The 27,033-nt window shown below is 43.2% G+C and overlaps 4 protein-coding genes across 4 annotated transcripts in view; 2 read left to right on the forward strand and 2 right to left on the reverse strand.

The window, feature by feature from the left end:
* Positions 1 to 27,033, reverse strand: part of oc90 (otoconin 90) — a 433,801-nt gene that overhangs the window by 132,446 nt on the left and 274,322 nt on the right. The gene's annotated exons all lie outside the window — the stretch shown is intronic.
* Positions 1 to 27,033, reverse strand: part of adcy8 (adenylate cyclase 8 (brain)) — a 104,933-nt gene that overhangs the window by 12,156 nt on the left and 65,744 nt on the right. Inside the window, exons 8-13 of the mRNA XM_061043564.1 lie at positions 24,140 to 24,240; positions 22,823 to 23,024; positions 22,094 to 22,183; positions 20,677 to 20,849; positions 18,047 to 18,125; positions 493 to 651 (exon numbers count right to left, since the gene is read on the reverse strand). Coding sequence (XP_060899547.1) covers positions 493 to 651; positions 18,047 to 18,125; positions 20,677 to 20,849; positions 22,094 to 22,183; positions 22,823 to 23,024; positions 24,140 to 24,240 — 804 coding nt within the window. The remainder of the gene's footprint in view (positions 1 to 492; positions 652 to 18,046; positions 18,126 to 20,676; positions 20,850 to 22,093; positions 22,184 to 22,822; positions 23,025 to 24,139; positions 24,241 to 27,033) is intronic.
* Positions 2,904 to 9,634, forward strand: LOC132978502 (E3 ubiquitin/ISG15 ligase TRIM25-like). The gene is made up of 2 exons (XM_061043707.1): positions 2,904 to 4,605; positions 7,912 to 9,634. The coding sequence occupies exons 1-2, from the start codon at positions 2,932 to 2,934 to the stop codon at positions 9,613 to 9,615; spliced, it is 3,378 nt and encodes a 1,125-aa protein (XP_060899690.1). The 5' UTR covers positions 2,904 to 2,931; the 3' UTR covers positions 9,616 to 9,634.
* Positions 12,742 to 15,149, forward strand: LOC132978396 (tripartite motif-containing protein 16-like). Its single transcript, XM_061043600.1, has one exon. It carries the CDS (start codon positions 12,927 to 12,929, stop codon positions 14,604 to 14,606), a length of 1,680 nt encoding a protein of 559 aa, XP_060899583.1. The 5' UTR covers positions 12,742 to 12,926; the 3' UTR covers positions 14,607 to 15,149.

A 27,033-nucleotide genomic window follows, 5' to 3' on the forward strand; every position in this document is an offset into this window, starting at 1 on the left:
CACCTGGGGGAGGGGCTACTGCCCTTTGTGATGTCATGAAGGGAAAATCTCCAAACGGCCTGTTTGAGCACACTTTTTCTGAAAAGTGGAGCAGGCAGAAGACGGAGAGGATGGACTTTTCTCATCATTGGGGGGTTTGTAGACGGACTAGAGACATATGTTAGAGTTAGTGGAACATGGGGAAGTGGATTTTGAATAATATGTGACGTTTAAACTCAACCAAACGAATAAATTCAGAAATGGTAAGCAATCGATTTTGGCATAAGAGTCTGCTGGCAGAAAATTGTCTTTTGGGGCACTATTCCTCGAGGCAGATGGCCTGGGTTCAAGTCCGACCTGAGGCTCCCTTCCCACATGTCATTCCCCACTCCCTCCCTCCCTCCCTCCCTCCCTGATGTTTCCCGCTCTATCCACTGTCCTATCAAAATAAAGGCAAAAAGACTTAAAAATGAATCTCTAAGGTTGTAGTGTGTGACTGAGTTTGGTGCTGACCTCGTTGTCCCGGTCCTTCTCCAGGAAGTGTCGGGCCACGTGGCTGGGCAGGATGTTCCTCAGCATGTTCTCGTTGTGTTCTCGGAGCTCCTTCATCTCGTTGATCTCCTCTTTGGCCTGAACGCGCCACAGGAAGTCCAGCCGGGCCGTGTACTCCAGCTGCGGACAGGAGGGAACACCAAACAGTTACAACACAAGGTAGTCAAAGTTGAATGAACCTCTTTCATATATCTTCAAAACCTTCAAACCTACACCAATTCACGTAAACAACCATATCCAGATAAGAGATCGCCAACAGCCAACGACCTCAGGAAATCATTTACAAAAATACATCTTTGGACGTCATTAATGGAGAGATGTCAGAGTGGGGCATCTACACGGTGAGCTGTTGGGTTGTTGCCTTACTCGAGGGCGCCCCTGCAGTACTCAGGACCTGGCACCTCTCCAGCAACAAGACCAACTTCCATATTTTGGTCCGCACTTGGACTTGAACCCAAGTCCCTACAGACTGAGCGACTGCAGCGATGTGCAAACAATGATGAACCTTATAACTGAAGCTCCATTTCTCAAACAAAAGACGCTCTAAACTCGATCGGACTTTATAAATAATTGATGTTGGCGAGGATTTCATGCGGAGCTTTCAGGGGCTTTAAAATGATATTTTGTTCTGCTGACAAATCTGCAGGAGCTCAACACACACATCAACACTTTGATTTGAGACCCTGAAAACTGCCAAAATAAAGATGAGACAGATTAGGATTATTCAGAAACATTCTGTTTTACCATCTCCAAATATTTGTTGCTACTTCTCAAGTTCCTGAAAAAATGGAAAATCTCCTCTCCTCAGCTGGGGTTCTTTAGTGAACAGCTTAATGAAACAATTTGTCAAGAGTTATAGAAACACGAGAGTGAGATCAATCTGAAGAGCAACACCAATCACTTTAGTGTATGTACAATCAAAGCAAAGTCACCTGAACACATCAGAGCCAATGAAAAGTGTAACGTTTAGTCTGTAGAAAAGGGGTGGGGGGCGGGGAAGAAATCTGAGATATTGAAAATAAATTTCGGTGAGGATGGCCTTTGAGGATTGAAGCGATCGGTGAAACCTTTTTTTTAATGATTAATCGTGGTATCAATTAGTCCTTTTATCAGATGAGTGAATACAAAACTGCAATTTAATTTTCCTTTTCTAATTAAGAAATGTGAATCCTGCAGGGCTGCTTCAGAGGGAGAAATAATGCAATATGAGAAGTTTAACCAACACGACGTCCTCGCTGCAAATCCTCATGACGCTTCGATTAAATAGGAGCTTCTGCGAACCCTCAGAGAAATACAGGACACAATTCTCACAAAAGTCAAGCTGCATGCTGTCATCGCTCTCATTGTATGATTGGGTGACTGCACTCATATGTTCTTATATTACACTCTTACAGGTTACAGGTTAGAGGCAGAATGATCGTTAAATCATAAACAATGGAAACATTCCCAAAGGGACCAAACAGCATGCGATTAATGCATAATGTGATTTTTAAAGCGGGATGATTGTGACTAAACTAAATGAGCTTTTTTTTACAGATTAATTCTTTCATCACAGTCTAAAGGTTAGCTGCAGAGCCTGATCATCTGGTGCATTCAGGTCCTGTGGGGATTCGGAGATGTGACAATGAACTCATATGTTGAATTTGTTGAAGTGCATCTAAAATACACCTGTTACTCTAAATGACGTTCAAAAAGACTTAAAGGACTGTATTAAAATGATCCTCATTTAAGCAGACTGAACTTTAAGGACTGCAGAAGAGCTTATTTCAGAAACAAGAAAGCCTTCTCCAAACCCTCCGATTCAAAGAAGAGTTCATCTTGTAAAATCTGAAATGAGAAGTGTTTTTAAAAGAGAAATGTTCTCTGTTGTAAACAAGTCTCTCTCTGTCACACCGCTCCTCTTCCTGGAATGAAGCAGAGCTTGATAACCCCTCCCTCTTCTTCCTGCTCTCAAACACAAAAGGTCAATGTCTGTGATTGGTCTAATGCTGCAAACTCCGCCCATTTATGTGAAGACTGTCATGGAAACCCTCTGTTTATGTATTTCTCTGTTATCCTTTTTTACTGTTTGTTGTTTATGAGACACATCCATCTCTTTAAAAATCCACAAAGAGCAGATTTTTAAAGAGACAGGATTTGTGGAACGCAGTCAAATCTGAACATCCATCCTTCTGTCAGTGATCTCCACCCAATGAAACTATTTCCCTCTTCCCTCCCCGTCACAGACCTGCAGGTATGACGATGGGTGTGAACTATATACTGTGAATTACTGGAACTGAAAAACCTCTTTCACTGCAGCAAGTCAACAAGAGCAGACAGTTGTTGTCCATCAGAGCTCTGACTTTGTTTCTATCCAGAGAACGAGGAACTATTTGACCTTCACGATCACTGAGAGGAGAAATGGCTCAGAGAGGAAACCAACTGGACCGAGAGAAATTCTGCTGTCCCATCTGTCTGGATCTCCTGAAGGATCCGGTGACTACTTCCTGTGGACACAGCTACTGCATGAAGTGTATTAAAAGCCACTGGGATACACAGGATGAGAAGAGAGTCTACACCTGCCCTCAGTGCAGACAGGTCTTCATACCGAGGCCTGTCCTGAGTAAAAACACTGTGTTAGCAGATTTAGTGGAGGAGCTGAAGAAGACTGGACTCCAAGCTGCTCCTGCTGATCACTGCTATGCTGGACCTCAAGATGTGGCCTGTGATGTCTGCACCGGGAGAAAACTGAAAGCCTGTAAGTCCTGTCTGCAGTGTCTGGCTTCTTACTGTGAGAAACACCTCCAGCCTCATTTTGATGCAGCTCCATTTAAGAAACACAAGCTGGTGGAGCCCTCCAAGAAGCTCCAGGAGAACGTCTGCTCTCGTCATGATGAGGTGATGAAGATGTTCTGTCGCACTGATCAGCAGTCTATCTGTTATCTCTGCTCTGTGGATGAACACAAAGGTCACGACACAGTCTCAGCTGCAGAAGAAAGGAGCGAGAGGCAGAGAGAGCTCGAGGTGAGTCGACAAAACATCCAGCAGAGAATCCAGGACAGAGAGAAAGATGTGAAGCTGCTCCAACAGGAGGTGGAGGATATCAATGGCTCTGCTGATAAAACAGTGGGGAACAGTGAGAAGATGTTCACTGAGCTGATCCGTCTCATGGAGAAACGACGCTCTGATGTGAAGCAGCAGGTCAGATCCCAGCAGCAAACTGAAGTGAGTCGAGTCAGAGAGCTTCAGGAGAAGCTGGAGCAGGAGATCACTGAGCTGAAGAGGAAAGACGCTGAGATGAAGAAGCTCTCACACACAGAAGATCACAACCAGTTTCTACACGACTACCCCTCACTGTCACCACTCAGTGAATCTACACATTCATCCAGCATCAAGATCCGTCCTCTGAGGTACTTTGAGGACGTGACAGCGGCTGTGTCAGAAGTCAGAGATAAACTACAGGACGTCCTGAGAGAGAAATGGACAAACATCTCACAGACAGTGACTGAAGTGGATTTTTTACTGTCAGAACCAGAGAACATGACCAGAGCTGAGTTCTTAAAATATTCATGTGACATCACACTGGATCTAAACACAGCAAACTCACTGCTGTTATTATCTGATGGGAACAGAAAAGTAACAGCAATGAGAGAACATCAGTCTTATTCTAGTCACCCAGACAGATTCACTGATTGTTGGCAGGTCCTGAGTAAAGAGAGTCTGACGGGATGTTGTTACTGGGAGGTGGAGAGGAGAGGAAGAGGAGTTTCTGTAGCAGTCACATACAAGAATATCAGCAGAGCAGGGGGCTCAGATGAATGTTTGTTTGGAGGTAATGACAAATCTTGGATGTTAGATTGTTACAACAACGGATATAACTTTTGTAACAACAAAGTCTGCACTCCTGTCTCAGGTCCTGAGTCCTCCAGAGTAGGAGTGTACCTGGATCACAGAGCAGGTATTCTGTCCTTCTACAACATCTCTAAAACCATGACTCTCCTCCACAGAGTTCAGACCACATTCACTCAGCCTCTACATGCTGGACTCGGGTTAGATTATCATGTTGGAGACTCTGCTGAGTTGTGTAAATTGAAATAGACAGAAGTCATTAACGAGACAGATGTTTAACTTGCTGTGTTTTAAATCTTCAACTTGATTTTTATTCATACTCGTTGCTGAGATCTGATCTTCGTCACCTGTCAATCAAACTTTATGGGCGGTACTTTGACCTCTTCTCGTCTGTTCTGTAAATGTTTGAGTGTCTTTAAGTGACTCTCCTTCCTGTGTCTGTTTAGCCGTGGACTCTTTCACTGCTCAGGATGACTTTTGTTCACCTGAACTCACATTTCTCTGCGTGTAATTATCAACTTCTCTCCACTCTCCACGTTTGATTATTTGTATTCATATCTTCATATGCTGTTGTTTCTGTTCTGATTCATGAGTCTGAGCGCAAAGGGACAAAATGAGCAAAATGTGTTACTTCTGACAGCCTTCATTTTTACAACAAAGTGACTCAATAGAAATGAAGCGTCAAAGAGAAAAACCTCAAGTGTCCCATTTAATTAGCATTTTAGTAAAGAGGTTGAGAAAGTGTTGATGATCATCTTTGAGTTAAACGAACATCTTGAGGTAAAAAACTATTCGGGTATCAACTTACTGGAGGCCATAAACACTGCTAACTGCTGTTTGGCCACACCTCCTCCATACTGAAGCCTCCGCACTCCTCCAGAGACACACCTCCAACCCACCTTCCCTCGCGTTTGCAGGAAGGAGTTATGAAATAGAACGCACCATAATGCAACATGGAAAAGGAATGGAAAAGTTTTTATGAAGTCAAATGGACTACTGGAGCAAGCGAAAGTGGTCGTGACGAGAAACCTGAGGGATCTGGAACAATATAATGGTTGCAGTCTGGTGGGATCACGACACATTTGCTTTTTTTTATATCATGTTCTTTTTTTTGCCTGTTCAGGGAGCATGTTTTGAAAGAGTAAGAATTTAGCTTCCCTGTATATTGCTGTGAGATTTACTTTAATACAATGTTTTTTCTCTTGATAATATGACGGATGAAAACATTTATCTTCCTTTGAAGGATGAGAGCGATGATTTCTCTCAAAAGGAAAATTCTTTTGTTGAATTTAATTATAATAACAAAAAATATAAGGAGTCAAACCTAAGTTTTCTAAAGGTACCGCAATATAAATCATTTAGTTTTGAAAATGATATTGATCAGGATGTACATTTTTATAAAAATATTAAATCTAATGCTGTGTCCTATGTTGGAGTTCTTTTTACCCAATTTGTATAAATCAGAATTTGTTGTTGTTGTTTTTTTTTTTTCTTCTATACTAATGAACGTATTATAATGGGTTACATTTAATTCTATGGTGCCAAAGAACATCTGGCAAAGGGACTGCCGATGTCGACCAATTCGAGAAAATTTACATCTGTTTGAATGTTGATTAATGTACACTGTCCCTTTTCAAAAAAATCAAAAAATTTAAACGCTGAGTAGTACTCTGAAAATCATTTTAATAAACTTAATCTTAGGGATGTAAAGAGTAATCATGAGGCAGTTAAAAATCGATTCAAAGCTGTCGAGGTTCACATTGGTACTCCGAACAAAGAATCTCAAAAACATGGTGAGAGTCAGCAGCTGTAGAGCAAGATTTAGAAATTGAGGATGCACCACTGTCTTTTAAATCAGAGGTGTGGAAGCATTTTGGCTTCACCAAGACAGAAAATGAAAGAGGTGAGAAGATAATAGACAAGACAAAAAACTGTGTGCAAATATTACAAGAAGACAGGGAACTACACAAATAGCACAGCCAACATGATGCAGCATTTAATCCACACCACAATGAGAAGCTCCAATCACCTCCCCTTGTTGAGAGATAGAAAACATTAAAAGTCCAAACCACATTGACAAGCAGGTTAGCAGCCCATAAAGGAATCTTTTTCAGTCATCATTTGTCTACAGTCTCATTTTGTAAAATAAATCCTGAGAGAATCGTGAGTTGAGTGAATGGTTACATCCCTGCTGCTGAGACACGAGGCTGCGTTTCTAAAGAACAACCTCCTCTGGCTTCTGTGCTGTCGTCGGTTCATTCTGCTCGAGGACTTCATCTGGTCTCCTCTGCTGCTTCTTAACATCTGAACGAGGGACAGTACGGCTTGACTCCATATTTAACAGTTACAGTGAAGAGTCTTTATCCCGGTGAGCCTGAAAATGCAAACAAATCTGTGTTTTCCCCGTCTACACAGAAACACCTGAAACAGAGTTTCTGAAAATCTTCACCCTGTTAGGAGTTTTACTGAAGGTGCGTTTTCGGTGACCTGAAACACAGTTTGCATATGAAAGGCCGTAACGCAGAGAGAAAGCTCTGTTTTCAAAAATACCCTCCTACGTGTGGACGAGGCCCCAGTCCACTGCCAGCCTCACAGTCAAGCACAAACCTAATTCCCTTCCAGCTCTATGGGGGTGTTTAATGTCTAATTCTACATACATGTTTTCTGCAAATAATTCCTGACTCAGAGCCTCTCTTGGTATAAATATCACCGTATTAATACTTTTAATGCCGCTCTGAAAGCCACTCGTACTTTGAATAACTCTCCTCAGTGTGAGCATGAAGAAATTACGCCCAAGTATCGATAGAAGCAGCAGAACCACGTTTAGAGAATTTCATTGGCTACAAGAGATGTCAGTCATCGGCACAGTCACGTGTAATTGGCCCTCAAACCAGGGGGCGGCACCTCCTTTCAACAAAGGCTCTCATTGGCTGTTATAGTCTGTTATGAGGTAATTATCTGGTGCATTAAGGTCCTGTGGGGATTCAAAGCTGTGACAATGAACTCATATGTTGAATTTGTTGAAGTGCATCTAAAATACACCTGTTACTCTAAATGATGTTCAAAAAGACTTAAAGGACTGTATTAAAATGTTCTCTGTTGTAAACAAGTCTCTCTCTCTCTCACACCGCTCCTCTTCCTGGAATGAAGCAGAGCTTGTTAACCCCTCCATCTTCTTCGTGCTCTCAAACACAAAAGGTCAATGTCTGTGATTGGTCTAATGCTGCTCTGTTTATGGATTTCTCTTTTTCCCTTTTTTACTGTTTGTTGTTTATGAGACACACCCTGTCTCTTATAAACAGCTGCTCTTTGTAGAACGCAGTCAAATCTGAACATCCATCCTTTTGTCAGTGATCTCCACCCAATGAAACTATTTCTCTCTTCCCTCCCCGTCACAGACCTGCAGGTATGAGGATGGGTGTGAACTATAAACTGTTAATTACTGGAACTGAAAAACCTCATTCAGTGCAGCAAGTCAACAAGAGCAGACAGTTGTTGTCCATCAGAGCTCTGACTGTGTTTCTATCCAGAGAAAGAGGAACTATTTGACCGTCACGATCACTAAGAGGAGAAATGGCTCAGCAAGGAAACCAACTGGACCGAAAGAAAATCTGCTGTTCCATCTGTCTGGATCTCCTGAAGGATCCGGTTACTATTTCCTGTGGACACAGCTACTGCATGAAGTGTATTAAAAGCCACTGGGATACAGAGAAAAATAAGAAAATATACAGCTGCCCTCAGTGTAGGCAGACCTTCACACCGAGGCCTGTCCTGAGGAAGAACACCATGTTAGCAGATTTAGTGGAGGAGCTGAAGAAGACTGGACTCCAAGCTGCTCGTGCTGATCACTGCTATGCTGGACCTCAAGATGTGGCCTGTGATGTCTGCATCGGGAGAAAACTGAAAGCCTATAAGTCCTGTCTGCAGTGTCCGGCCTCTTACTGTGACAAACACCTTCAACCTCATTTAGAAGCTCCTCCATTAAAGAAACACAAGCTGGTGGAGCCCTCCAAGAAGCTCCAGGAGAACATCTGCTCTCGTCATAATGAGGTGATGAAAGTATTTTGTCGCACTGATCAGCAGTCTATCTGTAATCTCTGTTTAATGGATGAACACAAAGGTCACGACACAGTCTCAGCTGCAGCAGAAAGGAGCGAGAGGCAGAGAGAGCTCGAGGTGAGTCGACAAAACATCCAGCAGAGAATCCAGGACAGAGAGAAAGATGTGACGCTGCTTCAACAGGAGGTGGAGGCTATCAATGGCTCCGCTGATAAAACAGTGGGGAACAGTGAGAAGATCTTCACTGAGCTGATCCGTCTCATGGATAAAAGACGCTCTGATGTGAAGCTGCAGGTCAGATCTCAGCAGCAAACTGAAGTGAGTCGAGTCAGAGAGCTTCAGGAGAAGCTGGAGCAGGAGATCACTGAGCTGAAGAGGAAAGATGCTGAACTGGAGAAGCTCTCACACACAGAAGATCACAACCAGTTTCTACATGACTACCCCTCACTGTCACCACTCAGTGAATCTACACTCTCATCCAGCATCAAGATCCGTCCTCTGAGGTACTTTGAGGACGTGACAGCGGCTGTGTCAGAAGTCAGAGATAAACTACAGGACGTCCTGAGAGAGAAATGGACAAACATCTCACAGACAGTGACTGAAGTGGATTTTTTACTGTCAGGACCAGAACCAGAGCCCAAGACCAGAGCTGAGTTCTTAAAGTATTCATGTGACATCACACTGGATCCAAACACAGCACACACACGGCTGTTATTATCTGATGGGAACAGAAAAGTAACATTAATGAGTGAAGAACAGTCTTATTCTCGTCACCCAGACAGATTCACTGATTACTGTCAGGTCCTGAGTAAAGAGAGTCTGACTGGACGTTGTTACTGGGAGGTGGAGTCGGGGGGGAAAGGAGTTTATATAGCAGTCGCATACAAGAATATCCGCAGAGCAGGGAGCTCACATGAATGTTTGTTTGGACTTAATGACAAATCTTGGGAGTTAGATTGTGACAGCGACAGTTATAACTTTTGGTACAACAATGTCAGCACTCCTGTCTCAGGTCGTCTGTCCTCCAGAGTAGGAGTGTACCTGGATCACAGAGCAGGTATTCTGTCCTTCTACAGCATCTCTAAAACCATGACTCTCCTCCACAGAGTCCAGACCACTTTCACTCAGCCTCTACATGCTGGACTCTGGATTGGCTTGTGTGTTGGAGCCTCTGCTGAGTTGTGTAAACTGAAATAGACAGAAGTCATTCACGAGATAGATGTTTAACTTGCTGTGTTTTAAATCTTCAACTTGATTTTTATTCATGTTCGTTGCTGAGATCTTATCGTCGTCACCTGTCAATCAAACTTTATGGGCGGTACTTTGACCTCTTCTCGTCTGTTCTGTAAATGTTTGAGTGTCTTTAAGTGACTCTCCTTCCTGTGTCTGTTTAGCCGTGGACTCTTTCACTGCTCAGGATGACTTTTGTTCACCTGAACTGACATTTCTCTGCATGATAAATATCAACTTCTATCCACTCTCCATGTTTGGTTATTTGTATTCATATCTTCATATGCTGTTGTTTCTGTTCTGATTCATGAGTCTGAAGAGACGGTGAGCGCAAAGGGACAAAATGAGCAAAATTTAGTGACTTCTGACAGCCTTCATTTTTACAACAAATTGACTCCATAGAAATGAAGCGTCAAAGAGAAAAACCTCACGCGTCCCATTTAATTAGCATTTTAGTAAAGAGGTTGAGAAAGTGTTGATGATCATCTTTGAGTTAAACGAACATCTTAAGGTAAAAAACTATTCGGGAATCAACTTACTGGAGGCCATAAACACTGCTAACTGCTGTTTGGCCACACCTCCTCCATACTGAAGCCTCCGCACTCCTCCAGAGACACACCTCCAACCCACCTTCCCTCGCGTTTGCAGGAATGAGTTATGAATTAGAACGCACCATAATGCAACATGGAAAAGGAATGGAAACGTTTTTATGAAGTCAAATGGACTACTTGAGCAAGCGAACGTGGTCGTGACGAGAAACCTGAGGGATCTGGAACAATATAATGTTTGCAGTCTGGTGGGATCACGACACATTTGTTTTTTTTTACATCATGTTCTTTTTTTTGACTGTTCAGGGAGCATGTTTTAACAGAGTCAGGATTTAGCTTCACTGTATATTGCTGTGAGATTTACTTTAATACAATGTTTTTTCTCTTGATAATATGATGGATGAAAACATTTACCTTCCTTTGAAGGATGAGAGCGATGATTTCTCTCAAAAGAAAAATTCTTTTGTTGAATTTAATTATAATAACAAAAAATATAAGGAGTCAAACCTAAGTTTTCTAAAGGGACCGCAATATAAATCATTTAGTTTTGAAAATGATATTGATCAGGATGTACATTTTTATAAAAATATTAAATCTAATGCTGTGTCCTATGTTGGAGTTCTTTTAACCCAATTTGTATAAATCAGAATTTGTTGTTGTTGTTCTTTTTTTTTTTTTCTATACCAATGAACGTATTATAATGGGTTACATTTAATTCTATGATGCCAAAGAACATCTGGCAGAGGGACTGCCGATGTCGACCAATTCGGGAAAATTTACATCTGTTTTAATGTTGATTAATGTACACTGTCCCTTTTCAAAAAAATAAAAAAATTAAAACGCTGAGTAGTACTCTGAAAATCAGTTTAAACTTAATCTTAGGGATGTAAAGAGTAATCATGAGGCAGTTAAAAATCAATTCAAAGCTGTCGAGGTTCACATTGGTACTCCGAACAAAGAATCTCAATAACATGGTGAGAGTCAGCAGCTGTAGAGCAAGATTTAGAAATTGAGGATGCACCACCGTCTTTTAAATCAGAGGTGTGGAAGCATTTTGGCTTCACCAAGACAGAAAATGAAAGAGGTGAGAAGATAACAGACGAGACAAAAAACTGTGTGCAAATATTACAAGAAGACGGGGAACTACATAAATAACACAACCAACATGATGCAGCATTTAATCCAAACCACACTGACAAGAGGGTTAGCAGCCCCTAAAGGAATATTTTTCAGTCATCATTTGTCTACAGTCTCATTTTGTAAAATAAATCCTGAGAGAATCGTGAGTTGAGTGAATCGTTACATCCCTGCTGCTGAGACACGAGGCTGCGTTTCTAAAGAACAACCTCCTCTGGCTTCTGTGCTGTCGTCGGTTCATTCTGTTCGAGGACTTCGTCTGGTCTCCTCTGCTGCTTCTTAACATCTGAACGAGGGACAGTACGGCTTGACTCCATATTTAACAGTTACAGTGAAGAGTCTTTATCCCGGTGAGCCTGAAAATGCAAACAAATCTGTGTTTTCCCCGTCTACACAGAAACACCTGAAACAGAGTTTCTGAAAATCTTCACCCTGGAAGGAGTTTTACTGAAGGTGCGTTTTCAGTGACCTGAAACACAGTTTGCATATGAAAGGCTGTAACGCAGAGAGAAAGCTCTGTTTTTGAAAAATACCATCCTACGTGTGGACGAGGCCCCAGTCCACTGCCAGCCTCACAGTCGAGCACAAACCTAATTCCCTTCCAGCTCTATGGGGGTGTTTAATGTCTAATTCTACATACATGTTTTCTGCAAATAATTCCTGACTCAGAGCCTCTCTTGGTATAAATATCACCGTATTAATACTTTTAATGCCACTCTGAAAACCACTCGTACTTTGAATAACTCTCCTCAGTGTGAGTATGAAGAAATTACGCCCAAGTATCGATAGAAGCAGCAGAATCACGTTTAGAGAATTTCATTGGCTACAAGAGATGTCAGTCATCAGCACAGTCACGTGTAATTGGCCCTCAGACCAGGGGGCGGCACCTCCTTTCAACAAAGGCTCTCATTGGCTGTTATAGTCTGTTATGAGGTAATTATCTGGTGCATTAAGGTCCTGTGGGGATTCAAAGCTGTGACAATGAACTCATATGTTGAATTTGTTGAAGTGCATCTAAAATACACCTGTTACTCTAAATGATGTTCAAAAAGACTTAAAGGACTGTATTAAAATGTTCTCTGTTGTAAACAAGTCTCTCTCTCTCACACCGCTCCTCTTCCTGGAATGAAGCAGAGCTTGTTAACCCCTCCATATTCTTCCTGCTCTCAAACACAAAAGGTCAATGTCTGTGATTGGTCTAATGCTGCAAACTCCGCCCATTCATGTGAAGGCTGTCATGGAAACCATCTGTTTATGGATTTCTCTGTTTTCCTTTTTTATTGTTTGTTGTTTATGAGACACACCCTGTCTCTTATAAACAGCTGCTCTTTGTGGAACGCAGTCAAATCTGAACATCCATCCTTTTGTCAGTGATCTCCACCCAATGAAACTATTTCTCTCTTCCCTCCCCGTCACAGACCTGCAGGTATGAGGATGGGTGTGAACTATAAACTGTTAATTACTGGAACTGAAAAACCTCATTCAGTGCAGCAAGTCAACAAGAGCAGACAGTTGTTGTCCATCAGAGCTCTGACTGTGTTTCTATCCAGAGAAAGAGGAACTATTTGACCGTCACGATCACTAAGAGGAGAAATGGCTCAGCAAGGAAACCAACTGGACCGAAAGAAAATCTGCTGTTCCATCTGTCTGGATCTCCTGAAGGATCCGGTTACTATTTCCTGTGGACACAGCTACTGCATGAAGTGTATTAAAAGCCACTGGGATACAGAGAAAAATATGAAAATATACAGCTGCCCTCAGTGTAGGCAGACCTTCACACCAAGGCCTGTCCTGAGGAAGAACACCATGTTAGCAGATTTAGTGGAGGAGCTGAAGAAGACTGGACTCCTAGCTGCTTGTGCTGATCACTGCTATGCTGGACCGGAAGATGTGGCCTGTGATGTCTGCATCGGGAGAAAACTGAAAGCCTGTAAGTCCTGTCTGCAGTGTCCGGCTTCTTACTGTGAGAAACACCTCCAGCCTCATTTAGAAGCACCTCCATTAAAGAAACACAAGTTGGTGGAGCCCTCCAAGAAGCTCCAGGAGAACGTCTGCTGTCGTCATGATGAGGTGATGAAGATATTCTGTCGCACTGATCAGCAGTCTATTTGTTATCTCTGCTCTGTGGATGAACACAAAGGTCATGACACAGTCTCAGCTGCAGCAGAAAGGAGCGAGAGGCAGAGAGAGCTCGAGGTGAGTCGACAAAACATCCAGCAGAGAATCCAGGACAGAGAGAAAGATGTGAAGCTGCTCCAACAGGAGGTGGAGGCTATCAATGGCTCCGCTGATAAAACAGTGGGGAACAGTGAGAAGATCTTCACTGAGCTGATCCGTCTCATGGAGAAAAGACGCTCTGATGTCAAGCAGCAGGTCAGATCCCAGCAGCAAACTGAAGTGAGTCGAGTCAGAGAGCTTCAGGAGAAGCTGGAGCAGGAGATCACTGAGCTGAAGAGGACAGACGCTGAACTGGAGAAGCTCTCACACACAGAAGATCACAACCAGTTTCTACACGACTACCCCTCACTGTCACCACTCAGTGAATTTACACATTCATCCAGCATCAAGATCCGTCCTCTGAGGTTCTTTGAGGATGTGACAGCGGCTGTGTCAGAAGTCAGAGATAAACTACAGGACGTCCTGAGAGAGAAAGGGACAAACATCTCACAGACAGTGACTGAAGTGGATTTTTTACTGTCAGAACCAGAGAACATGACCAGAGCTGAGTTCTTAAAATATTCATGTGACATCACACTGGATCCAAATACAACATACACACGGCTGATATTATCTGATGGGAACAGAAAAGTAACGTTAATGAGTAAACATCAGTCTTATTCTAGTCACCTAGACAGATTCACTGATTGCGGTCAGGTCCTGAGTAAAGAGAATCTGACTGGACGTTGTTACTGGGAGGTGGAGAGGAGACGAGGAGGAGTTTGTGTAGCAGTCACACACAAGAATATCCGCAGAGCAGGGAGCTCAGATCAATGTGTGTTTGGATGTAATGACAAATCTTGGAGGTTAGATTGTGACTACAACAGTTATAACTTTTATTACAACAATGTCAGCACTCCTGTCTCAGGTCCTCAGTCCTCCAGAGTAGGAGTGTACCTGGATCACAGAGCAGGTATTCTGTCCTTCTACAGCATCTCTAAAACCATGACTCTCCTCCACAGAGTCCAGACCACATTCACTCAGCCTCTACATGCTGGACTCTGGTTTGATAACTGTTGGTCTGGAGTCTCTGCTGAGTTGTGTAAACTGAAGTAGACAGAAGTCATTAACGAGACAGATGTTTAACTTGCTGTGTTTTAAATCTTCAACTTGATTTTTATTCATACTCGTTGCTGACATCTGATCATCGTCACCTGTCAATCAAACTTAATGGGCGGTACTTTGGCCTCTCCTCGTCTGTTCTGTAAATGTTTGAGTGTCTTTAAGTGACACTCCTTCCTGTGTCTGTTTAGCCGTGGACTCTTTCACTGCTCAGGATGACTTTTGTTCACCTGAACTGGCATTTCTCTGCATAAAAATATAAACTTCTCTCCGCTCTCCATGTTTGATTATTTGTATTCATATGTTGATATGCTGTTGTTAAATCCACCTCTACTTTAGATGTTGTGTGTGCCTTTTTCTTTTCCTTTTCTTTATTTGAAAAACGAATTCAGCAATTCATGTACACATTATATTCAGTTTTTTAGCAACGCATTCTTATAAGTAACTGTCTGGAATGATGATTGTGTATGACGTTTGCAATAAAGTGATAAAAAAAAGAGAGAAACCCTTATTATTTCAAAATAAGAGCCTTATCTGCAGAGTTGAAAAAGCTTCAGCTTCACAGAGTTGATGATGTCATCACTGCTGAGTAGGGATGTAAAGATTAATCGTGAGGTGTTTTTTTTTACCAGAATCCCACTGTGACATCACAAGGAGAGCACATTTGAAACAGAGCATTTTTCTCTGTGTTGTAAGACTTATGCAGCCCACAAACAAAGGACTGGATGGGTTTATTTCACATTTTGTCGGTCAGTAGACACTCAGGTTACCCAAATATATGTTCAAAAACACTGTCAAAGTGGATTTTTCAGAATATGTCCCCTTTAAAAGGCCAAACAACACTGACAAGCGGGTTAGCAGCCCCTAAAGGAATCCTTTTCAGTCATCATTTATCTACAGTCTCATTTTGTAAAATAAATCGTACCGTGAACCAGGGCTGCGTTTCTAAAGAACAACCTCCTCTGGCTTCTGTTCTGTCGTCGGTTCATTCTGTTAGAGGACTTCATCTGGTCTCCTCTGCTGCTTCTTAACATCTGAACGAGGGACAGTACGGCTTGACTCCATATTTAACAGTTACAGTGAAAAGTCTTTATCCCGGTGAGCTGTGATCGTCTATGTGTCTCCTATCAAAAGGTGTTTCATGTGGCGGCTCACATAATAAGTTGTGTAATTGAAGCACGAAATAGAAGAAAAATATGTTTAAATGTGGTTTTATTCATCTTTAAACAAGCTGTGAATGAAGGCGCGGTAATGAGAACGGCAGAGAGGAATAAAAGAGCCAGTCTCCTCCATCTTTCTGCTCATACGTGCTCGTCTCCACAGCACAATCGAATCGCTTAAAGAGCCTCTGAAAGGAGCTCCAACGCCTGTTTTTATACTCTCTCCACAACAGATCACAGTACACTGTGAGACGTTTCAAAGGACAGAAGAGCCGTGTTCTTCCTTCAGAATACAAACGATGGAGCTGGTGTTTGTTTTGCTGATATATGTTTCTGCTGGATCTTTTGGTTTGCTTTGAGCAGGAGACATGCTGCTATCAAATGCAGTATGCAAAAATATTAAGAGTGTATTAGACATACAGCGGATTTTAAACTTAAATGAACACATGGACGTCAACCAGCAGCCAGTCAGTATGGAGGAGCTCTGAATGTTAGGGCTTCACTTTCAGGGAGCTGTCATCTTTGACGTCCATCTTTTTAAACTAATCAAAACTATTACCTCTGCGCTGTAAAGAAGCAGAATCACATCGAGCATTTCACCTGACCTCGCTGCAAAGAGTGAATCATCTCTCTTAGGCCCCGTGAACACCTAGAGATTTTTCCAGAAAAGGAAAGCGCTGCACGTCCGTCCGGTCTCCATGACAACGACCGCTGTATCACAGATTCTGCAGATTTCTTTTTAACTGCAAACTACGGGCAATATCAGACATTTTGAAAAGAGCGCTTGTGACATCGGCAGCACCTTTCTGAAAAAGGTTTTTCAGCACTCGGAGCGGCTGCACAACAAAAAGGCAGAGCGCTCAGGAAAAAGACGCTGAGTGCTGCGCTTCTTCTCGGGGCGACCGCCTGCTGCTTCAAACGCTCCCTCCTTACTGAACACAGTTGAAAAAAGACGCTGACGCTCAGAAAAAGCCTTATTTTGCCTCCTCTCTTTTGGCCTGATGCGTCTCAGACAAACAGCGTTTCAGAGCTGTGAGAGCCGCACGCCTCCCGCTGTGAGCTGTCGTTGTCTCCGTGTTACAAAACAAGTCCAGAGACTGACCCCGGCTAAATCAATACGCCTGCGGACGACTTCAAATGCAGCCGCTTTCTACTTTTACGAGGCTACAAAGGACCTTCAATTACGGCCGTCTGTCCGCGGCTGAGCTGCTGAACCGGATGATCAAAGGTTTCCATAGAGAGAGAGCACCAAAGCAACGCGCTGATACCAGTTTTCCCCGGGCTCCTTACTCGACTGCTGCTTAATAAAAAGTGAGTCTTTTATTGTTTAAAGAAGTGTTTTTGTTTCAGTCAGTGTTTGTGTCTCAAGCAGCATCACTCAGAGGTCAGATAAAGAAGAGCACCTGACAGGATGATGTCCTCTGGAGGGTCTGGAGGCGATGCTTGTCCAGAGTTACTCTTTATGAAACACACGTCCAGCCGGCTGCAGCAGCTGGAGGTCATAGTTCAATCCTGTTAAAACGGTTCTCAAATGAAGCTGTAGCGTAAGTTGAGTCGGGATGACTATAATTGCCTTCATGATCGGGTCTTTCTCATTCAGCCCTTTTTGCACCAATCACATGGCGTTCCTCCCTCATTGTCAGCCTATCATCGCTCTGCTCCCCGTTTAAATAAGATTCTTTCTCTACCTTTAGTTCCTCCATTCTGATGTTTTGTGCGAACACCCCATCACCACCTGTCTTCCCACATTCATCATCATCCATCAATTCTTCACCCATCAGGTCATCAGCTTCACCACCACCAGGCTCTGGACTTCATGGGGGGAGTCATTCTCCAAACACATCTACCCCCCCCATAGAGTCCAAGCGCCAAAGTCTTTCTGTCTAGTCACATTTCCATGTTGTTCATTGTAATAATTTTCTTCATTCACTTCTCATCTCTCCTGATTGAAATACAAACTACAAAGCGAGAGGCAACAGGAAGCTAAAGCTCCAGCATTTCTTGTTACTTAGTTAAATGTTCCTCAGTGACATCGATCCATCACAGTGTAAAACATCTGGAGAACACAGACCTGCTGCAGGAGTTTGTGTTTGTATGATTCTATAACGATCCGAGTCCTCTAAAGGAAGTAATGGAAGCATGAGCTTTAAACAGAAGACAGCGGGCGTCCCCTTTATTTCTGATTTAACGTCTCCTTGGCAGGTTTTGGATTTTTGATAAACTGTAACTGAGGGTCAGTGATGAAGAAGACGTTTGTGACTGGTGTGCTCTCACCTGTTGGCCGTGGTAAAACACGGCGAGGAGGAACATGGCCATCAGGAGTAGAGACGTCTCTTTGGTCCCCAGGAAGTTTCTGTTCAGAAGAGAGGAAAAGGATGTAAGAGGATGATTTTCAAATGTGATGAGATCCCGTCAAGTTTTTGTCTTTTCACGCCTTCATTTTGAGACAGGACAGTTGATAGAGTCAGAAATCAGGGAGAGAGAGAGAGAGAGAGAGAGAAGGGAGTGACTTGTGAGAAAGGAGCCACAGGTCAGATTCGAACCCCGGCCCGCCCGCCTGAAGGACCACGGCCTCCATACATGGGGCTTGATTACTAACCACGAGGCTACCAATGCAGCATTTTGATTACTGGAAAACATGAAGCATACAGAGCTATTAAAACTGACCTTACTGTCACTACCCAGGGCAGCATTAGAAGAAATTCTGTAACCTAGCAACAATGAACGCCGGAGAGAAGCGCTCTGAAAAACAATTATTTAAATATATGTCTCTGTTTTCACATATTCACTCCTGAAATCCTCCTGATGTCTCCGTCCACACATGCACCTCACAGCGGGAGATTATCCATGTTGGACGGGAGGGGGGGCACAGGGGGTCTCCTGAGGTACGACGCAATGTTATAAAAATGACATGGAAGTGGTGGATGTAGCAACAGAGTCCTCTACACGACGCTATAATGAGAATATCTGTCTTTCTATCAATGCTACGTGTAGTTGAACAGAATCTCAATGTGAACTAAAGAGTGGAGATGAACATACTGGAGAACAGGAAACATGCAGCAGTAGGTTCATTAGAGCACAGAGATTGCAGCGGTGGCGTGCAGACAGTCTATGGTCGTGCAGCGATCACAGGGAATAAACATCACCACCCCCTGGAGGCGCTGCTTATCAACAGGCAAGGCAGGAAACTGCTCAGGGCCCCAGACCAGTAAGGGTTTCCTCAAATGCTGACAAACTGAACACAACAGCAGTAGCTCAAAATGTGCAAATTTTGCAATGACAGTAGGAAGCCTCCCTAATGGGGCCCCATCTGACCGCACTCTCTCTCATTGCACTGCTTAGCATCTCATGGATTATTCCTGTGAAAACCGAAGTTTGTCAGTGAAGGAAAATGAAGAGGAATGATGTGTGTTGGAGTGAAAAGAAGAAAGAGGAAGAGACCCCCCCAATTCACTCAAGCTGATTATATCCTGCTGTGTTCTCACATCAGCTCGCTCGGAGAAATATTCAGAGGCTGACAGGAGCAACTCCCGATGAAATGTGAGCAAAAAATCTGGCTGTTTGCGTTCCCACATGCAAACAAATGTCACCTTGTGTACTATAAGTATCGTATTAATGCTACTCCACTATTCTAGAAACAAATAAAAAAGATATGAGTCAAGAGTGTGACTTTATGATGTGGTAAACTAACAGCATCCCGAGTCTTTTATCTTGACCTTTCTCTTTCAGATCTCGGAGGGCCGTAAAGGCGAGAATGAAGGTGGCTCCCATCGACACCCTTCGGAGCTCTAATGGAAACCTCTGCTGCATGGAGGTAACCCCCCCCCCCCCCCCCCCCCCCCCCCCCCCACCCGTCTCTTGGTTATAAGCTTTCATATACTGCTGCTGTAAAGGTCATCGTACGAGCTCTGAGAACACCTGCGAGATGAGTTTTCTCACATTTGCAACATTTGTGTCCATAAAAAAAGGTCAGCCCGTCTACATGCGTTTCTTTTTAAGGAGGAAGAAAGAGACAAATCAAAAGGTACATTTATGACCAACCTTTGGAGGAATTAGGGATTAAGTTTCACTAATTACAACTTCATTTTTTATTACACCTGGAGCTGCTGATGATGTCAAATCTAATCAGATCACTCATTGAGTGAGAGGGCACAAGACGAGGGCAGCGGTCAGTTTCAGTCAGAGACAGGGACACAAATGTTTGAAACATAAAAAAGGCTGTAAACATTATATCAACACATTAGGAACAGACCCGTGCTTTTGAGACACTCTAAATGAAACATCTGTGCTGTGCTTTGGTCAAATATATAACATGAATCAAGCACCAGAGGAGGTTTGTGACCCTGTATAAACCAGCTCTCTCAGAACGCTCCGTTTTGGTGTGTGTGTCTCTTTAAATGAAATGAACCCCCCCCCCCCCCCCCCCCCCCCCGGGTTTTCCCCATACACATCACTCCTCTGTAGTGAGAATAAAAATGGTGGACCTGTGCAAAAGTTTTCTTCTAGGCTGGGGGTGGAGATACCAGGGGAGGGGAGGGGATGTCTAGGTGATGTCTACTGGGAAAACTCAGGTGGTGCTCATTACATTTAAAGAGACACACACACCAAAACGGAGCGTTCTGAGAGAGCTGGTTTATACAGGGTCACAAACCTCCTCTGGTGCTTGATTCATGTTATATTTTGACCAAAGCACAGCACAGATGTTTCATTTAGACCACAGGGGGACTGTTTGAAAAGGTGGAGGAGGGGGGATAATACAACGTCTTTAAAACATGAGACCTGTGTTTCTCCGGTACGTTAACAGTGGATTCAGACAGATGTAGGACTTTGCAACATATCTCGTGAAATTTCCTTTGGATACTAGCATTGGTTGATTGTTGAACACATCCTTTATAAACACTCACTCAGTGTTGTGGTGGACGGTGTCGTAGCGAAGAAACAGCGAGGTGTAGAAAGCTTCGGTCAGCAGGGAGTAGATGGCGATCATCAACAGCAGCACCGCCAACTTCAACACGGAGTTCAGCCGCAGGAACACGGCACACGTCACCATCGCCAGGACCCCCGTGAACACGAAGTACTGGACACAGAAACAAAGAGGGACGTGGCTGAGTGCAACTCTATAACATTTTTCACTAAACTCTCCTTCTCGGGTGAAAAAAAAAAAACATCTTTTAAAGTCCATGCACTCCGATTGGATGACTTGTTTTCCTCAATATTAGAAAAATTAAATAATTAGATGTTATTTTGTCTGACTTGAATCATAATCTCACTTCTCTGTGTAAATTATGAAGAGGTCCTTCAAATGATGAGAAAAACAGTCAGTATCCAGCAGCACACTGCACTTAAGGCTACTGACTATGCAACTCTGACACCTAGTGGTTAAAATGGGTACTGCAGTCTAAATTCTAAACATTGTAGAGAGCTGTCTCACACAGGTCACCATGTGGTGGACTCTGAAGCTTCAGTGTTTATCCAGCTCTGCATGGGTCTGTAAACCTTTCTGTGTTCTAACCTCTCTCCATTTTTCAAAAACATCTCCAACATTGATCCTAGTTTGAGCACGTTTCTGCTCGTGGAGCTTATTAGAAACATGCAGAGGCTTTTTAGGTCGGGTACAATCACTTCTATCTGAACCACTTCTCTTGACCCGCTTCCACGCTGCAACACCTGTTGACCTGATAACTGCTCTCATATCTGGCAAACCGAGGGGCGTCCAAAACGGGCCGTGTGGGGGGGTGTCTTAAAACCGCCAACCTTCTCTGGTCCAAACAAATCCAGAGCATTCAGGAGCAGAATCTAAAGTTAGAAGGAGGACATACTGACTGCTGCATTGTTGTCAGAGAAGCCAGCACTTCAACATAGCATGTTTCCTTAATGTCTGATCATATAGTCAGGTCATCATTTCATTCAGTAGATAGCTCACATATTGGACCTTTAAGGATAATTCTCCTTCTTTGGTCTAATCTAGTATTCTGCTCTGGATTTCTCACCCCTTAAAACATCGAATAACTCTCTTTTTTATTAACCAGATCTTATTTGGACAAGCCAGCTCTCCTGACCCTCTGGAGGGAATAAAGGTTCCAGGGAGCCATACAAATTCTGCTCCCTTATTGAGTTCATCAATCAGCTGCATATTGAATGAGCAAAATAACATAATGGATGTTGGCTCCGTGATGATCTCATGGCTCCATCAGTCGTCGTTGTCTGAGGCGAGACCTCCCTCTGGGTTCAGGCAGGAGGATGTCGAGGATGTTTAATTCATAAAAAAACACAACAGATGAACCTGACTGCAAAATCTCAGACACATCATTCGGCAGGTACCTCTGGGTAGAAGCAGATGTCTGGGATGGAGGTCGATGCGTTGTACGTCTGGTTCTTGAAAGTGCTGGACTTGTCGAAATCGCACCACAGCTGGGAGAGACCAAGAGAGGTTATTTTTTTGTGCGCTCTGAAACCGGTGCAGGATCAGTGTACAAATAAGATATCTACATTCACTGGAAACTGCATTCACTGGAAACCTACTTCTGATTGGCCAATTCCCCCCACAAGCAGACACACAGCGAGAGGGGGAGGGAGGGGGAGGGGGAGGGGGCATTTCTACAAGTACAGATTTGTTTTTCTACAGACGTCTCGCAAAATGTGTTGCAAAACTCAAGCAGCGCAGATTCACAAGAGAAAAGTAGTGGATTTTTTATACAAGTAAACATTTTTACATACAAGTTCACTTTTTTTCATTCAAGTTCTCACATCACATTCTACAAGCTCTCACATTTCATTCTATAAGCTCTCACATCTCATTCTACAAGCTCTCACATCTCATTCTACAAGCTCTCACTCACATTTTGCAACATATCTACCTTCATATTAAACATCTTTTCTCTGTGTGCAAACGTGTGGATAAAATATCTGAGTGTTTAGGGTGAGAGAAAAAAATTAGAAATTCCCAAAATCTGCCGTTCTGAATTGTGTATATCCCGGATGTTGTGCAGGGTAAGATTTTAGAGCATCGAATGTGAGCTGAAGTCATAAGAAAGTGGATATGCCACTTACTATATTGATCATGGCCGCCAGGAAGTTGATGAGGATTGAAACGAAGATGATGACGTTCCGTGCCGTGTAGGTCTCGTTGATCCAGCAGCACGCTTTGCGAAGAACCAGAGGCAGACACTTGTAGTCTTCGGCCGTCGTGACGAGGACCAGGCAGGAGTGGAGGATGATGAGGATGGAAAACTGGATCACCATGGTTACCATCCTGCAGAAAACCAAATTGATGGCAAAATAATAAAACCATACAGACAGTGTCGGTCCCAAATAATCTAGCTGGTACCTCAGACCTGTAAATAACTTTACATTAAACCAGGTAGCTGATCGGTGGTAACCATGGAAACCAACAAAGTAGCAGATCGCAGGAAAAAGTTTGGGTTGCTTGGTAACAAGTCAGTTTCAGTTAATATGTGAAACTAGTTGAAACAGGGCATAGGGGTAGTAACGCTGCGTCACGCCTCGCTGCGTCAAGCCTAGCTGCGTCACGCCTCGCTGCGTCACGCCTAGCTGCGTCAAGCCTAGCTGCGTCAAGCCTAGCTGCGTCACGCCTCGCTGCGTCAAGCCTAGCTGCGTCACGCCTAGCTGCGTCAAGCCTAGCTGCGTCAAGCCTAGCTGCGTCACGCCTCGCTGCGTCAAGCCTAGCTGCGTCACGCCTAGCTGCGTCAAGCCTAGCTGCGTCAAGCCTAGCTGCGTCACGCCTCGCTGCGTCAAGCCTAGCTGCGTCACGCCTAGCTGCGTCAAGCCTAGCTGCGTCACGCCTCGCTGCGTCACGGCTCGCTGCGTCACGGCTCGCTGCGTCACGCCTAGCTGCGTCAAGCCTAGCTGCGTCACGCCTAGCTGCGTCAAGCCTCGCTGCGTCACGGCTCGCTGCGTCAAGCCTAGCTGCGTCACGCCTAGCTGCGTCACGCCTAGTTGCGTCAAGCCTAGCTGTGTCACGCCTAGCTGCGTCAAGCCTAGCTGGGTCAAGCCTAGCTGGGTCAAGCCTAGCTGCGTCACGCCTCGCTGCGTCAAGCCTAGCTGCGTCACGGCTCGCTGCGTCACACCACGCTGCGTCACGCCACGCTGCGTCACGCCACGCTGCGTCACGCCACGCTGCTCACACCATGCTACGTCATTTGTTGGCATTTAGGACACTCCAATAGGAATTTGTCCGTGGCATTTCCTCACATCGCTTGCTGTTAGGACAGGCTGTTAGAATTTGTATCACCCGATTCATTTCACTTGCCCTATGGGGCTTCTGTAGCTTTCTAAAACATTAAATACAGATAAATAAAACCAGAACACGAACAGAATCTGCTCTGAATGCTGTTAGTCCGTCTTTACCTGGCAGATGGAAGCAGGCTCTGGATGGTTGTGATGAAGATGAGCACGATGAAGGCGCACACCAAGTTGGACTTGAACACCTCGTCTCTCATCTGGGAGTACTGCACCGCGAAGGGAAGAAGGAGAAGAAGAAATAAAGAGGAGAAAGAGGAGGTGAGGGGTAAATGGAGAAACGGGTTTTCAGACAAACAGAGAGGACTGACATTAAAGACGTTAAAATGCACGTCAAACACACCAAGACACCGGCACAGATGCATGCAACGGGTCAACCACAAGCGTTAGAGAGAGACAGGAGCCGGTGGGTTAGCTGTGGGGTCCTGGGAGAGGTGTAAAGCTCACAAGCACAATGCTAGCTGTTAGCCGTTAACTGAGTCAGACACAAAAAACAAAAGCTACAAAATAAGCTAACTGTGACGCTAAAGTGAGGTGGGAGAGGGTTTTTGAAAGCTTAAAAGATAATAGGTTTAATTTAAAACGTATAGTTCTGTACTTTGGGAAATGTCTTCTGTTTCACGAGATGATAATCGGGAAGGAATTAGCTTAGCTTAGCATTAGTGACAATGTGGGGGGAAAATAAACTTTGTGGGTCTTGCGGTTGGTATGATCTGTTACATCTACCTGTAGGCTAAGAAAAGTGTTTCTGCACATTAGTCAACTTAAAAAAAGGTTGTGTAAAGGGCTGTCAAAGAAAACAATTTCTAATCGACATTAATCACACGTTTGATCGCATGTTTGAATTTCCATTCTGAGAGTACTTTACTTCCTTTTTTAATTTTAACCATGCTTTTATTTTGAAATAAAGTAAGGACCTTCTGGTAGAGTGAAGGTTAGGACATGAAGTTAAGCACAGAAACAGGAAGTGGTTAGGGATCCAAAACTGAGGTCAAACAGCTCAAAGGAAGGTCAATGTGTGATGTCATAAGGTCAATGTGTGATGTCATAAGGTCAGTGTGTGATGTCATAAGGTGGATATTACTGTCTGAGAGTTTGTTAAAGTGAAATGAGACATTCAAAGATGCAGCAGTGTCCTTTTTTAACATCACTGAGACTACAGGGAGACAACTATCTACGGGGAGCCTAAAGGGACAAAATAGCTTGAGATTAATCGCGATAAAAAAATAATAATAATTACAGATCTAAATAAATCACGCTTAATTAGTCAATGCTGACAGCCCTTGTTGTGTAATATTATAAAATGTTCCTCTAAATGTAGTAAACATTAAGTATCTGAACCTTTTTTTCCCCCCAAAATGTTGTGCTGTTCCTTTAATTTGCACTTTAATCTCTATGTTTTACCTTTTCGGGTGAAAATCAACGTACAAATTTGACCTTTAACAAATTTTAATGGAATAAACTTGACAAGATTTTAACAGGTTGTTTGGGGATAAATAGAAAAAAACTTTTAGCCAAAAGCTATTAGCATTTCCTAAATAAAGGTGTAAAACTTTAGACTTTTGAGTGACCGGTCTGGACCAAAATGTTGACTCATCTTAGTCCAACCCCCCCATGAACCCCGCTGCCCCCCTTCTCCTCGCTCTGTCTCTTTCTCAAAGGGTGCTGGGAAATTAGCAAGAGGATGTTTCAAGTTTCATCACAACTTTGGCAAAAAAAAGTAGAGTTTAAAAAAAAAATAAAGGAGGCCAACAGCAAATCACTGCACATGTACTGAAGAGGTTAAGAGGTTAAAAAAATGGTATTGGTAAAGACTTGAAGACGATGGTGGGATTCGAATTGAGACATAAATGGGGAGAAAGGGGAGGGGGAGGGGCAAATGAAGGTAAAATCAAGGGTGGAAAGAAAAGGACAAAAAGCTAACGAAGAACATTGCATTCACGAAAGAAAAAAAAATCCACTGAAACTTTTTCTTTTAATCGTGACTTTGATATCTCATGATTATGAATTAACATCTCAACCAAATAATCATCTGGCAATCTCTTTTTGGACAAGATGTGTCATTAGAATTTGCTATAAGGGAAAAACAAAAGTTTAGTGTCAGCTGTCGATAAACCAATAAACATATTTTTTTGTGTTTTTATAGCGATGAAGGCCATAAAGAAGAAAACAACTTTCTGCATTCTTCAACTGCTTGTTCTGTGTCATAGAGCTCAACAGTGATGTCCACTTTTTAGTCTGTTTGAGTCCATTCAATCCTACATTGAGATTTAACAAAAAGATTTTTGTCAAGAAAACCAAGACAACCAGCTAACCAATACTCGTGACTATAAAACATTTGATTCAGCGCAATAACAGCGTTAAAAAAACAGAGAAATGGGCAAAGGTACAACACTGTGTACATTTTTTTTTCCAGTGTCAAGAAACTACCCATCCCACAATCCATTGGGAATGATATCGCGTCTTCTTAAATGTAACTTAAGTCGTTGTTATCGTGTTTAATATCGTTAGCACAAGTTTTGTGTTGATGAATATGTAAATAACATTCACGGCATCATAACAAGGTCATTAGTACATTTCCTGTTAGCTAACTTACTAGCTAGCCCGCTAGTGGAACTGGAGGGGGCTGGAACATCGCCATGGTCACAGCGACCTCCACCAATCAGAGACGTTGCTGTGACACTATGATCTTGGGTACTGTAGTTATCTTTTCCTTATATTGTCAATTAACCATGGTTTTCTGAAAACGAGGTGGATATCGTCTTCTACAGGAGCATCGTTTCATACTCGTGGTCAGTCTACCTTGGCTGGTTATTATAACATTAATGATAATAATCAAATCCGCTATGGAGAAAATGAATTAGATTTTCACTTGTGGAACCACACTGTTGAGCTCTATTGTAAATAAAATCTAAACGGTACAGTGTGTGCCAATCGAGCTAATCAATTTGTTTTTTTGAACCAGGCGGTAAACATGTTAATCTCTGCTGTAAAAACAGGAT

This window comes from Labrus mixtus, chromosome 8 (assembly GCF_963584025.1).
Source record: "Labrus mixtus chromosome 8, fLabMix1.1, whole genome shotgun sequence".
NCBI classification, from domain to species: domain Eukaryota; kingdom Metazoa; phylum Chordata; class Actinopteri; order Labriformes; family Labridae; genus Labrus; species Labrus mixtus.

What these genes read in the sequence shown, in the direction of transcription:
- LOC132978396 (XM_061043600.1), top strand. Translation starts at nt 12,927, where the DNA reads ATGGCTCAGCAAGGAAACCAACTGGACCGAAAGAAAATCTGCTGTTCC.
- LOC132978502 (XM_061043707.1), top strand. Translation starts at nt 2,932, where the DNA reads ATGGCTCAGAGAGGAAACCAACTGGACCGAGAGAAATTCTGCTGTCCC. An exon ending in CTGAGTTGTGTAAATTGAAA is followed by an intron (nt 4,606 to 7,911) that starts TAGACAGAAGTC and finishes ACTATTTGACCG; the next exon opens with TCACGATCACTAAGAGGAGA.